The sequence below is a fragment of the Orcinus orca genome, chromosome 9 (assembly GCF_937001465.1).
Source record: "Orcinus orca chromosome 9, mOrcOrc1.1, whole genome shotgun sequence".
NCBI lineage: Eukaryota > Metazoa > Chordata > Mammalia > Artiodactyla > Delphinidae > Orcinus > Orcinus orca.
In genome coordinates, this window is record NC_064567.1 from 42,792,038 (window position 1) to 42,806,391 (window position 14,354).

The 14,354-nt window shown below is 42.1% G+C and overlaps 1 protein-coding gene and 1 long non-coding RNA gene across 4 annotated transcripts in view; one reads left to right on the forward strand and one right to left on the reverse strand.

The window, feature by feature from the left end:
* The window catches only part of BMPER (BMP binding endothelial regulator), a 262,469-nt gene that overhangs the window by 1,689 nt on the left and 246,426 nt on the right, over positions 1-14,354 (reverse strand). For all 3 annotated transcript variants that reach the window (XM_049714462.1, XM_004269912.3, XM_033428300.2), the window contains one exon: positions 9,569-9,699. In XM_049714462.1, coding sequence (XP_049570419.1) covers positions 9,569-9,699 — 131 coding nt within the window. The remainder of the gene's footprint in view (positions 1-9,568; positions 9,700-14,354) is intronic.
* LOC117201349 (uncharacterized) lies at positions 767-3,653 on the forward strand. The gene is made up of 3 exons (XR_007479053.1): positions 767-963; positions 1,079-1,275; positions 2,785-3,653. It is a non-coding gene; the product is annotated as an uncharacterized LOC117201349 (long non-coding RNA).

A 14,354-nucleotide genomic window follows, 5' to 3' on the forward strand; every position in this document is an offset into this window, starting at 1 on the left:
GGAAATCTATAGGTTATTTAGGTATTGCAAATAGTATGAAAAGTTAACTCCAAATAGTTCTTCCAGCTATTGAGCTGTGATGAATAAAAATAATTTCTGCAACCACCTCGATATTCAAATATACAGAATTACACATACAGGGAAAAAAACCTGCCAAGGGTATTGGAAATGAGTGACATATTTTAATCTAGTGATCATGTGCTGAATTAATCAATTTGAGACAAATTGAGCAAGAGTCGGGTAGGGACCAATGGAGAAAAATTAGATGTGTGACTGGGGAGAGGGAAGTGGCTGGCTGGCTGGTCAGGGAACGTAAAAATGATGATGTAGCCAAATCATAGCAAGTTACTATCTTTGTTAACTTGGAGCTGAAATGATTTTGACAATATTCTGAGACTTCCTGAAATTCATGAATGCAGTTGTCAGAAAAAAATACTGCCAACATTCTGGAAGTTTTATGACACGTGGACTTTTCCATCTGAGTTAGCTCCAATGACAACCAAAGGTGCAACCCCTCATTCTCAGGAGTAGGAATGTTGATACACTAGGGATTTAGAACAGGGAACCAGGCCGCACAGCAGGAGGTGAGCAGCGGGCAAGTGAGCGAAGCTTCATCTGTATTTACAGCCACTCCCCAGCACTCGAATTACTGCCTGAGCTCCGCCTCCTGTCAGATCAGTGGTGAAATTAGATTCTCAAAGGAGCACGACCCTACTGTGAACTGTGCAGGTGAGGGATTAGGTTGTGAGCTCCTTATGAGAATCTAATGTCTGATGATCTGAGGTGGAGCTGAGGTGGTGATGCTAGCGTTGGGGAGTGGCTGCAAACACAGATTAGCATTAGCAGAGAGGTTTGACTACACGGAGGCCATAATGAATCAATTGCTTGCAGACTCATATCAAAACCCTATCAGAGAGTGGCAAGTGAAAACAAGCTCGGGGCGCCCACCGATTCTGCATTATGGTGAGTTGTATAATTATTTCATTATATATTACAATGTAATAATAATAGAAATAAAGTGCACAATAAACGTAATGTGCTTGAATCATCCCCAAACCATACCCCCTCCCTGCCCCAGTCCATGGAAATATTGTATTCCAGGAAACCAGTCCCTGGAGCCCAAAAGGCTGGGGACCGCTGATTTAGAAGACTCCTCTTGAAGAACAACAGTAACAATCCAGCTTCCAGCCGCACTTGCCTCTGTCTACAGTTGCTGACACACAGCTCCTAGAACACTTGGAAATCTCCAGAGTGATGAGTGTCTTTCGTATGCTGGTAAGGACTGGTGCCTAGGGTCCCTAGATAGCTTCAGGATGGGGGTTGGTTACCAAAGAGACCTAGGCACGATTAGAGGGTTGGAACTTTCGGCCCCATTTCCCAGGGATGGGAAGAGGGATTGGATATTGAATTAATCACGTTCAGCCAGTGATTTAATCAATCATGCCTACATAAGGAAATTTCCATACAAAACTTTGAAACTGGCAGACACATTTAGGTGCTGGGATTATGGTGTCCTCACTCCACTGGGACCCTTCTAGACCTTACTCTCTGTACCTCTTCATCTGGCTGTTCATTTGTATCCTTTATAATAAGCCAGTAAGAGCAAATAAGTGTTTTCCAGAGCTCTGTGAGCAATTCTCGTAAATTATTAAGCCTGAGAGGGGAGGGGGTTGTGAGAACACCTCTCTCCCCCGACTTTGTAGCCAAGTGGAGCAGAAGTGAGGGTAACCTAGGGACTCAATACTTGCAGCTGGCATCTGAAGTGAGGCGTCTTGTGGGACTGAGCCCTTAAACCTGTGGAGGCCGATGCTAACTCTGGGCAGTTAGTCTCAAAATTGAATGGAATTTTAGGACACCCAGTTGGTGTCCAGAGTGTTGGAGAACTGGTTGGTGTGAGGAAAAAAAAAACCAACCCACACATGTGGTGTCAGCTTATTGTGAGTAAAAACAGTTCGTTTCCAGGGCACTGGACTTTTCCTTATTTCCCAACATGCTGCTTATCCATTTTAAAGTAGTCCGTCTATGAAACTTACTTCAATTAAGTAAACCGCATGTGCCACTTGTTTTCCGCCTGGATCCTAACTGACACAGTGGATAAGTAAAAATTTACTACTGTTCTTTAAGGCTACTTTCCCTAACGTTACCTCCACCATGTAACTCTAGTATGCTGTTTTGGCTTCTCATAATTTCATTCTATTCCTTAGGCCACTAGGAACCTCCTGGAGCCACTGTCAAGCTCGGTGAATGTCACCACCATTCACCCTATCTTCCCCTCTTTTAGACTCAGTTCCCAGCCTTTTCTCCTTCCTCTCTTGTCTGGATAGGATGTCCCTTGACTGTATACTCAGAGCACCTGGCGCCCACCTCTATCCCTGCATTTGCAACATGAAATTATAATCATCCATTTCCTTGTCCTCTCTTTCTCCAACTAAATCTAGGCTACTTGAGGGAAGGGCCGTTTTGTTTATTTTCAGCAGTAGTGTGGTGTTTAACATGTAGAAGGGACTCAGAGAGCTGCTGTGTATGCTGCTATCAATGATGCATTGATAGATGGATGAGTGAGTGAGTGGATCAACTTAATTCTTCTTTAAATCTCTTAACTTATGCATTTCTGATAATCTTTTGACTTTTCACGGATCCCTTCCAAGTTCTCTTTTTCTCTTTTCAGTGATTAATAGAATATGCTATACATAGACATGCCTAACAATCTGGAAACACCCTAGCTGAATATCACATTCACAGCAAATAACTGTATCCATGTGTTGTTCTATTTTTATGCATCAGTGGTGTTCAAAGCTGGAAATCAGGGTCGACAGAGAACTTCCCAACGCCTGGACTCCCACCCCAGACCAATTAAATTAGAACCTCTGAAGGTAGAACCAGGTTATCAGTATTTTAAAAATAATTTTAAAAATACTCCCCAGCACAGTTAATTTTAATGGGCAGCCACGTTTGAGAACTGGTCCTGTAAACAGCCCATACATTCATGCTTCGGTCGCTGTAGAGACTCACGCCTTTTCAGCAAAGAAGAGGGCAACGAGTATTTCCAAAGTGGAAGTAGGTGCACATTGAAAAGCTCCTGCTGTTTCCCACCTTCCTCCACCTAAAACTCTACTGGAGCTCTTCCCAGTCTCAGCGCACTCATCCTCTCTTATTGATGACTTAGGACATCTGCAGGAGCACCTTAACCCACCTCCCTACTGCCTCTCCTCATCGGCACCCAGCCTTCATTTGCCATGTCTGCTTTCTGACCCCTCTCTTCCAGGAACTTGCTCTATTATTTGTCCTTTTCCATGCACATTAATCTCCTCTGTCTCTATTGGCTCCATCCTCTAAATATTGGAAACATTTTCAGGTCAACACTAATCTTTAGCCAAGTATTCCCTCACCTATCAGACTTCTTACCTCCAGACTTCATAGAAAAGTTCACAGTCATTTTATCCAGTTCCTGTACCATGAATTACCATTGGTGACCTACCTTCCTCAACCACCATTTTACTGAAGCAGTTCCCGCCGACGTTTTCCACAATGACCATATCCACGGACATAGAGGCAGTCCCCATTCTCACATGATCTCACCACAAAACATTTAGTCTTTTTGTCCATTTTATCTTATGACATTGAAATTTCTAGGTTCTTCTGCTAACTTCTTGCAAACACCTTCTCTCTCGGGCTTATTTACCTGCTCCCTGGCACTAAATGTTCAAATTGCCTCCAAGACTCTTCCCCTGACATTCTCTTCTCTTCTCTTCCCCTTCCTTCTCTTCCTCTCTCTTCCCTTCCCTCTCTTTCTCTCTTCATCAGTTACTACAGTATTAGCTCTAATTTCCAGTCAAAAAGCTCTGAAATTGATTATCATCTGTTTGGATTCTCTTCCCAAACCAATCATTTTCCGAGTCTTAATTCAAACGTCACCTCCTTCAAGTAGCCACCTGGATCTCCCCCAGGATACCCTTCCCTCTTCATCCAACAGCACTTTTCACATTATAGTTATGTTTACTTGTTTTAATCCCCCAATTACTGTGCAGCTGTAGTTCTTAATCAGAGATGCTCACAAGAGTCTCCTGAGGATCTTTTAAAAGGTACATATTCCTCAGTCCCTTCCCTAAAGATTTTTGCTCTGTGTCTACAGTGGAGCCTTGGGTAGCTGTAGATTTTAAAGGTTCCAGGGGTCACTACAACAAGCACCCCTAGTTGAACAGAGTGAACCACTGAGTCTGGGACTCCTGAGGGCAGAGTCCTTGTCTTCTATGATGCAAAGTTCTGGCACAGGGCCAGGCACAGAGGAGCAGCTTAATAAATGTCTGTGCCTGTTGGATGATGTGTTCATCTTAATGATGTTCAATCCATCATCCCTGTTCCCAAGCTGGATTACATTTGGCTGGCCTTAAGTTCATTTTCCACTCTGCTGCTTCCAGAATGCCTCTTTCAACTCACTTTACCCTCCAGATACTTTGCTCCCTTTCAGATCTTGCAAAGATCCCTTCTAGTATGACAACTCGGCAGAATTTCCTCTCTCCCACCCATGTTCTTACTTCTCCCTCCTCTCCTATAGACATGCATTCTCCCATGTCTTTTCCTCTCTCTGACCTCTCAATTCTTTCTTCTAATTCCACCACTTAATTTTCTGCTGCTCCTCTGTGACATCTTACCTTTGACTACTGAACACTGAGATTTCCCTCACCATCTACAGGTAGAAATTAAAAGGTTGAAAATGAAGAACTACTAGAAAAAAAAAAAGGATCTTTTTCATCATCTCCTTTCAATTCAAATTAAATCAACAAACACCTACTGAGTATCTACTATGTGGCAGGCATTCTCTTAGGCCAGGGAATCCAATGTGAATCAGATATCATCTCTGACCTTCAGTCTCAGGAGCCTGGACTTACAACCAAATAGGTGAAGAGGACACATAAACAGATTGTTAACTAAGTGCAAGATGTACACGTTAGACAGTGAGAACAAAGAACAGTGGAGGAATAAGAGAGACATCAACTCAATGTGGAGGGTTGGGTAGGGATCCAGGAAGACTTCAGAGAATAGATCCCACTTAGATCTTAAAAGGTGAGTAGACACTGTCAGACAATGGCAGGAAGAGTTTCCCAGGCAGAGACAGCACTGAGAGCCAAGGTGGGGGTGGGGGGTAGGGGGTAAGGGGGTGTCAGTAACAACAAGCAGCCATGACCCAATCAGAAATGGGAGGATCCTTGCTTTGTTGGAGGAAGGGAGCAAGGGATTTGAGTGGGAGAGTGGGAGGAGACAGAGGCAGAGAAGTGGGCAGGGGCTGTAAGCCTTGAAGAAGAGGAATCTTGCAAGGGTTTTAAATGGGGGGGATGACATGATTAAATTTGCCTTCAAACTGGCACAACTTTTAGAAGATCCTAGAAAGTTAATCCTGACTTGGACCTTGTTTTATTACCCTCTGTGAATCCATTTTTTTCAAACTTATAAAAGGCAAACAATACCTTTTTACAACATAAATGATTTGCATAGGGGCATTTGAAAAGGCTTCATTTGATCAAATACATTTTTTAAAAACCAGGAAACTACCAAAGTGGTTAGAGTTAGCAGGTATTTATTCTCAAGGGGGCACATAAGCAGCTACTCTGTAATGCGTGCAAGGATCATTACACGTTACTTTCTGTGGGACCCCATAAAGGCGCCACGTGTTGACTTTAATAATTCGCTCAATAAGTGTAGATCTGTGCCCTCTGGAACTCACTGTCCCCATATGCCCCTACTGTGCTGAAGGTCACAGTGCTGACCTTACCTCCTAATCCTTTACAGGATCCTTTCCCAGTCAGCCAAGGGAAAGGTGAGTGTGTATAAGCAGAGCAGAGTTGCTGCAGGGCAGGGGCCGGAATCACCTGGAGTTTGTAGAATAAAACAAGGAGGAAACTGCTCACAGAACCCAGCAGACTATCTCATGTGCTGGGGGAACACACACACCACTCTGAATATCCCAGCCCCTTGCCCACTTAGAAAATGTATTCCTCAAAGTGCAGTGACAATTAGTAGTGGCACCTACAGGGAGGTTGGCAAAAAATCTACTAAGGATGGCAAAGTAAGATGCAGGAGCAAGGTCATAGCAAAGTTTCAGAGTCAGAAGGTACCAAGTAACAAGTATCAATGATAAGGAACAAGTGAATAGAAATTGGAAAGATCTACAGAACAAATATTTCCATAAATTAGTGGATGCTTACATAAATAAATATATATTCATAGGTATATATATTTTTCTACAGTGCACTTGCTTATTTGTGTTCTCATAATAATTAAGAACAGTGGCTATAATGCAAATTGACCTAGGTTTGATTCCTAGCTTTCTTAGTTTCCACCTCTGTGATTTTTAGCAAATTACTGAAATATTCTAAGCCTTAATGTCCTTTACAGTAAAATGTGGGTAACAGAATGTTAACATATAGATGAGAGCGGGGATTAAATAAGATAAAATGTAACACAAAGTTCTAGTATAGTCCTTGGGGCAAAGGAGGTGCTTAGAAAATAGTACACATTAATATAAATGGTCGTTAATGAAACTTTTAGAGACCTTCACAATAGCCCTCTGCACATTGTATTGTATTTAGTAATTCCTGCACTAAACTAGAGTTTCATTAGTCCTCCTTGCCGCAGCTAGTGGGCATACACTTCATACGTCATGCTAGTGCTAAAATCCAACCTACCCTGGGAGATGTCACTTGTTCATTCAGAGTTTCTTGCCTGGCTGGCTTCTTATTTGTTCAACTTCCAAGCCTTTTACCCTGGAAAATTTCTCTTCTCAGTATTAAGTGGCCTTAAGTGCTGTCATAAGTCAAAAGATGTGGGACCTAAAAATTAGTAAAGAGTATTCTTATAGTCTTCAATATTCCAGATGACTCAGAAATGAATCTACTGAGAGATGCTGCATATCTCCGTAAATACCAACTATCAATTTGTGGAAGTTCAGTGTGAGAGTGTGTGTGTGTGTAAAAGGTTCCCCTGCAATCAAACATTGACAGAGGTATACTTCACTCAGATGGTTCTGCTAATTTTAAGTGGTAAATGGAACCTTTCAGAAGCCGTGTTCCTTTTCCATTAGAAAAGTAATTTTAGCTGCTGAGATTCAGTCCCTGAACTCAGGATCCTGGAGGGGGGAAAATGTAGTCCTCAAATGCATTGGGTGCACTGAACCGGTGTTAAATACAGCCTGGCATCAGGAAGAGAGGGTTCACATGTTCTGTATCTGATATGATCCTCATCACAGCACCATACCTAATAAAATTAATAAAGTTCTGCTGAGCCCCACATTACACCAGGATGAATGGCTGGGGCTTGAGTTCATATATTTTATTCATTTCAAAGCAGAGAAAAGGAGATGGGCATATTCAAGGTGTGGTGCAAGGACCCAGTCTCTCAAAACCCTGCCCTTCCTATACTACCCCACACTGAGGCACTAGGAGGGAGGTAAGCCAGTTAGTCTCACCTTTCAGGAGCCTCAGCCATACCTTAATATGAGTTATTTTTATCAACTCAATCCTCCTCTGGGAAGACAGCATTGATAGAGAGGCACTCTTGCCGTGGAAAGTGAACTCAGACATAAAGATTGGACTTGGGCTTGCAGAGGAGAGAGCAAAACCAAAAGGGAAGTTCACAAGTAGATAAAAGGGTCTGAGAGCTTTTTAAGGACATGGATTAGTGACTGTGTCAAGGGGTGGCTTGAGGAAGCTTTAGTAACCCCCCAAACGCTCGTCGTCCTACTCCCCCAGAGCCACCCAAATAAGCATACAAATTAACTGGGCGGTTTCAGCTCTGGTTGCAGGTCAGAATCTCCTGAGAGGTTTCAAATGATACACAAGGCCAATTAAAGCAGGATATCTCAGCAAGGGGCCCAGGCATAGTTTTCTGGTTTATCTTTTAAGCTCCCAGAGTGGCTCCAATGTCCAGCCAGATTAAGACCCACTGTCTAAGTGAACACGATGTCCATGCACTGAAAATATAGACAAAGGCAATTCTTGAGCCCTCTTCCAACCGGATGACAGCTCCTGCCCTCCACCAGTGAAGACCCTCTAGAGTTAGCAGCGCCATGAACTGCCTTCTTTTCTAATAGCACAGCTAAGGTTTCTAGGATTCCTGTAGAATGTTGCAAACCCCAGTCTCTCCCTACCAGGCAAATCTGGTCCTTTGCAGAAAAACATTTGCCAACCCTTGCAGTAAAAGACAAACATTTAGTCATCTCATCTTCAGGTCTAAATAAGAGCAGCAGTTACTACTGACTATCTTCTATGAGTTGAGCACTCTTCTAAGATGTTTCACGTACGTATCACTAATGCTTATAACTCTGCAGAGTAGAGATTATTGTACATTTCCAAACTATTTCTAAAATCTCTCTTCTTCCTCCACACACTGCCTTCATCTTAATCCAAGCCACCATCATTTTGTCACCCCAAAGACTGCAATGGCCTCTTGCCTTCAATCTTGCCCTATTCAATGTATTCTCTACACAGGGCGATCTTTCAAAAGCAGAAGGAGTGTTGCTTAAAGCCCGTCAGTGGCTTCCATCCTTCTTGGAATAAAAGCTAGACTCCTTCCCAAGACTTGCAGAGTCCTGCAATCCGGCTCTGGCTTCAACTCCACGCTCATCTTGTGCCCCTCTTTCCCCAGCCCTCCGCACTGACTCCCTTCCAGTTTGAGAGCGGCTGTCTTATTCAAATATGTTTCCTGTGCATGGATCTCTTGCCCTGAGTCCCTTGGATCCTTCAGTGCTCGGCTGGAACATCATCCCCACAGAGACGTGCTCCCTCTTCCGCATCTAAGTAGCCACCGACTCCCTCCCCATTTGTTTTCTCTTGCTCTGCCCTATTTGCCCCCTCATCACCCTTACCACACTTAGCAAGTCTCTACCGTGCTCGACTTACTATTTTTGTCTGGCTCTCCCACTGGGCTGCCAGCACCTCAATGACAGGGACCTCACCTCATCTCTTACAGTCACCAAAGTGCCCACAGTGCTTTGTTCAATGCCTAGTACTTAGCCACTTTGTAAGAAACATTTCTGGGATGAACAAAGAAGTCCATTTTACAGATATCAAATAAGCTAATTCACTTGCCTCAGTTCAAAGAGCTAGAATGACTATTACAGCAATCTGTCTCTCAGAAGGAAAAGAATGTTCTACTAGTGTTTGTATAACCATTTCTCTCTTTCAAAAAAAAAAAATCACACTTATCCTGAAGACCTTAAATGACTGTAATTGTCCCGAATCTCCTTTGCTCCACACATAACCTAAACCACAGCTGTGACTGTCCACGTGCTAAGCACATCCAGCTGGTAGCTTGAGGTTAGGAGGATTTTGCAGCAGTGGAAATCCTTAAATTGTTCAAATGTGCTTGTCACAAAGCATTTCTCTTAAGTGCTTTCTATCCTGCCCAGTGGGAAGCCCCTGTGTTTTATCAAGTTGAAATCCAGCTGGGCCACTGATAAGATTTCTCTCTGGCCAAGGGAGTGTGTGACCATTCACATCATCAAGTCTCTTCTATTGCTATCCTGGGCACTGGAGTGAGTTTCTGATGTTTGGATCGGCCGGGAACTTCTCACCTGCACAGTTCTGCTGAGGCTCCCAGTGGACGCTGATGCCCTCTCTCTGGCAGGCGCGGGTATATGCCAGGAATGACTCGCAGTAACAGTTCTTATGGGCTGGACATTCACACATATCTGTCACGCAGGACCTAAGGGACCCAATAAAAAGAAATGAACATTCAAAAATATCAAATTATCAGATGTCCTAAATGCAGCTTGGAGAAAAGGGGTGGGTGGGTGGATGTCAACCCTTGATTGGACATTAAAGGTTGCTATTTTAGGTTGGAAACCTAAAAATGATATAAAAATTCTGCATGAAACCTTACTGGATACCTCTGAATAATGTGACATCAGGTTCCCTTTCTTTTAGAGCAGGACCGGCCAACAGAACTTTCCGTAATGATGGAAATATTCTATAGTCTCCACTGTCCAAAGTAATAGCCACTAATCATATCTAGCTATTGAGCACTTGGAATGTATCCAGTGTGACTGAAAAACCAAATTTTTTATTTGGCTTAATTTTAATTAATTTAGTAGCAAACAATCACATATGCCTATCGGTTACCACGTTGGGAAGGCAGCTCTTAGAATATAGTCCCTATTCAAGGTGCTGCCATTTTGTGAATAGCTCTGATACATGAATAACAGGTTCTATTACAATATAACCCAAATAGTGACCAACTTGATGAAAGCATAAAATCTCACGGCTTTCTGAGGACAAACAATTAGGATTCAATTTTGCAATATCTTAGAATCTTAGTCTTTTGAGGAACACACTGAACCTCGTTCTTTAGAACATGGGGTGACATTCCAAACAAAGCAAAACTCTCAGGCCCCTAATTAGACTGAAAGGTAAAGGCGACTGAGCCAAGGTCTTTGTTGCTTAAGTTTAAATGTGGAAATGATGGGCCAGGACGTAAAGAGAACTGAAATGTGTTTTAAATACAGACTAATAAATTTTCAAACATGCTGACCTCGGAGGCATAGTAACAACCTCACACTGGAATATGATATTACAGTTTACAAAGGACTTTCACATGCAGTCTGTCACTGAGTGCTAAATAGGATGTAGCATAGTCCCTGTTTTATAAATGAAAACTTCATTTTACAAATGAACAGACAGGCCCAAAGTCACATTAATAAGTGGCAAAAAGAGTGAATTAAATTACGCCTCCCGAGACTAGTGCTCTTTTTGTCATAGCATACCAGCATCCTCGTCTTCATCTTCCAGCAAGTTTACTGTCTAACAATTTAGACTTAACATTTTATGCAAGATGCTCAAGATTGATAAAATTAGACTATGCTTATTTTTTTCATACCCTGTTCAGCAAAACCTCTTGCTTACAGAATCTAATTTAAGGCTGGAAGCAGAAAAAAATAATATTCAAGATTACAAGTAGCACCAATGATCTTGAAAAGTGATCAGGACATGGTCATCCAATGCTACTATGTGAGCATTTCCTCTGGGTGTGAGACATGTGTACATACCTGATTATAGAGAGTAACCTGCTAGCTCTGGGTGGAGCTGGTGTACTGCCTGCTCTGAACAAGAATTAAGTGGCAGAAACCATATTAAAGAATCAGCAGACTCACTGTGTACCCTCAGAGTTACTACATTTCAACACTCAAGGGCACAGCCTTGGAAATTGGGAACTAAACTGGAATAAAAGAGAAATGGACCTGAAGCCTCAAGAGGGCTTCCATTTCATCCAATGAGAGATCATTTTATACCTGGTACTTAAGACACAATAATCAGGACAGAAAAACTACTCTCTCTTCTCTCTGTAATAATCAAGGCTGTATTTCTTAATACCTTCTCCACTTGTATTACAGAAAACCTATGAAATTGTGTTCACCAGCAAAGCCTTTCCAATATTAGACACACATGTTGTGTCTTTAAATTCATGTGGAGCCTCCGGGCTTCCAAGAAGAGCCAAATAAAGGCTGTCCTTAAAACAGCCTCTGAATGTCTGCGTATGAACCCTCCTCAACATCGTTTCCTTTGTTGTTTCGACTTTTATTTCAGACTAACCCACACTGGTCACATTCATGCTCAGACTTCACAGCAACATTTTCAGCTGCCCTGGTCCTACCCTCCAAGCCCGCTTCTGCTTCACATCTGTCAAGCACCCTCTTTCCTGGCCCAGGGATATGGGTCTCTTGCCCTTGTACTCAGCTCCCACTGACGTGACAAAATTGGGATGGCACCTCGTGGGCCTGGTAAAATGATGGTACTTGTATGGAAAAGATCTCAATAGGAGGAAATGCATCCTCTGCTTTGAAAGAACATCTAATGCAATTCTGTAAAATTGTGTGGACAGTCAACAAACAGAATTTAACTTGTTTGTGTGAAGGGATTGCTGGCCAATGTTCTCCTTCTTTTCTCTTTATTTATTCCAGTTGTCTTATGAAGCTATTTATACAATTTAAAATAAATTATGGACAGCTAAATCCAATTCACTGAGACTGTTGAGAGAAAATGTTCTAAGCACATACTTAATAATTGCTACGTACACGTACTCTACCCCACAGACAGACTGCTCTGGGCCCTCAGACACAATCAGTTATATAGCTACCCTTTAAAACTAAGGAAGATTTGGGCTGCTTCTATTACTTATTCTATTGCCACTCATGAGGAACAAAATTTGAGGGAAAGACGTTTGTCAAAATTAGCCCTTGACTTGAAATATGTCATGTATTTCTAAAGGCTTGAAAGATGTGTTTTGTCATGGAAGTTAAAACTATGTCTTTTTTCACTTGTCAAGTTGATTTTTATGCAAAATTGTGCCCAGGGTTTGTGAGAGAATGGAGAAATAGACAGTGCATACTCTGCTGGAAAAGTGTAAAACTGTCAGCTCTTATGTTGAACATTTTGCTCTACTCAGCTTTTACATGAATTACCACATTTACTCCACAGAGAAATGGATATGAGGCAGGTCGTATTACTAGCCCACTTAACAGAAAGGGAAACTGAAGCTTGGACATGTTAACAAGTTGCCCAGGGTCACATGGCTGATGACAGACCCGGAACCGCAAAACCAGGACTGAACTTAGGTCTTTCTAATCTCAACACTCATATTCATAACACCACTAGAAGATCTTTCTAGAGAGCAATTTGGCAATACTTATAAGTAAGCCCTAAGAAACGTTCTTATCCTTTGATAGGGAAATTCCACATCTAAGGAAATAGTAACGCATGTGGACAAACACTTTATATACAGGGGTTTCATCACAATGTTGTTAAAATGAAAAAAAAAAAAAGAAAAGAGAAAGAAATAACCTAAATTGCCTACAATAGGGGCCTGGTTAGATACATTTAGGTGACCACTATGATGAAATATTCTATGGCTATTACAATGCTGTTTAGGAAATATATTTTAAAATGCGAGGAAAGGTTCAGGAAGGATTAACTGAAAAAGAGCAAAACTGTTTCAGTCTTGTGTGGTCACACACAGAAAACAAAAATAACCGACAATAGATATGCCCAAATATTCATAACAGTCAGCTCAGAGTGGTGGCTCTTGTTATTTTCCTCCATATTTTCTACAATGAACACATACCACCTTTCTAAAAAGATAAAAACCACAGTGTATTTTTTAAACAACAAAAAGAACGACATAGGACATATTAATATTTAAATCCAAATTTAGGAACTAGAGTGAGAAAATGAAGAATGGGAGAAAACCAGTTTCTGTTTGTAGATCTTAGTTATTAAATACTTCTCCAAGCTAAAATCTTTCCAATCTGTGGATCGGGGGCCTCCTGACATAGGCTGTGATTTGATTCACTTTATGTTGTCCTCAGATTTCTACGTCATTGATCTACTGATGCTTTGAACTTGACATCCAGGCGGATGGAATGGATAACAGAATAATTAGGCATGCTTCTGCTGGTTACAAAGGAATTTACTAAGAGAAAATAAAAGCATCCTCGTATGCCTTTCAAATGTCAGGGAGGGGCAAAGCTACTGTCATTCAATTCCTGTTTATCACACTTAATAATTCAGCGTGAGGAAAATCTAATTTATGACACAGTGGAGTTGAATTTTTATATGTTAATGGAAGATTATGGTCCTTTCCTTACTCAGTATTCACTGATATCTACATTTATATTCATTTTACAGAATCAGTAGCAGAATGTTATCACTTTCAGGAGTTACTGAGATTTATGGCTTTGGCTTCTCTCCTTTCATGGCATTATTCTGTCTGTAATGTCCTGTTTCATGCTGAGTTCTTGGTCCAAAAACACCGCCACCCATTGCTCCAGAGGGAAAACACAGGTTGCACTGCAATTAAGATTCACAAGGAATGCTCTGCAGGTAAAGGGCCTGGCCTGTGCGGTCCCTTTAAGGCATACTTTCTGTCACAGGAGCTTTTAATTCATGTACCTAGAAATGCTTTTCTGATGTATCCTCCCTGCACTTGGCATCTTTCCTGACAGCAGAGAGGTGCAGGCAGGACTCTTGCTCCGTGGGGTTTGCATAGCTGCATGGTGCAGAGATATGGAAAGAGGACGCCAGGAGCTACTGCAGGGTCCCAGGGAGCTGATGCCGTGCTTGCCAGCACTTTGTCACACCACCTGCCTCCCTTCTCTAACCATTTCATGTACGTGTGCCGTGTGTCACTAAGACCCTTGGAAGGCTTTTCCTCATAGCACCCAGCAGAGTACGAGTATCAGAAGCCATCTGTGGTCCCTTCCCTCCCTGAAATACAACTTATCACAACTTATCTGCAGGGGAGCCCTCCTCATCTCTTTTCCCTCCCTCAAGTTACAACCACTGCCTCCTGCAAAGCTCTAAGAGAGT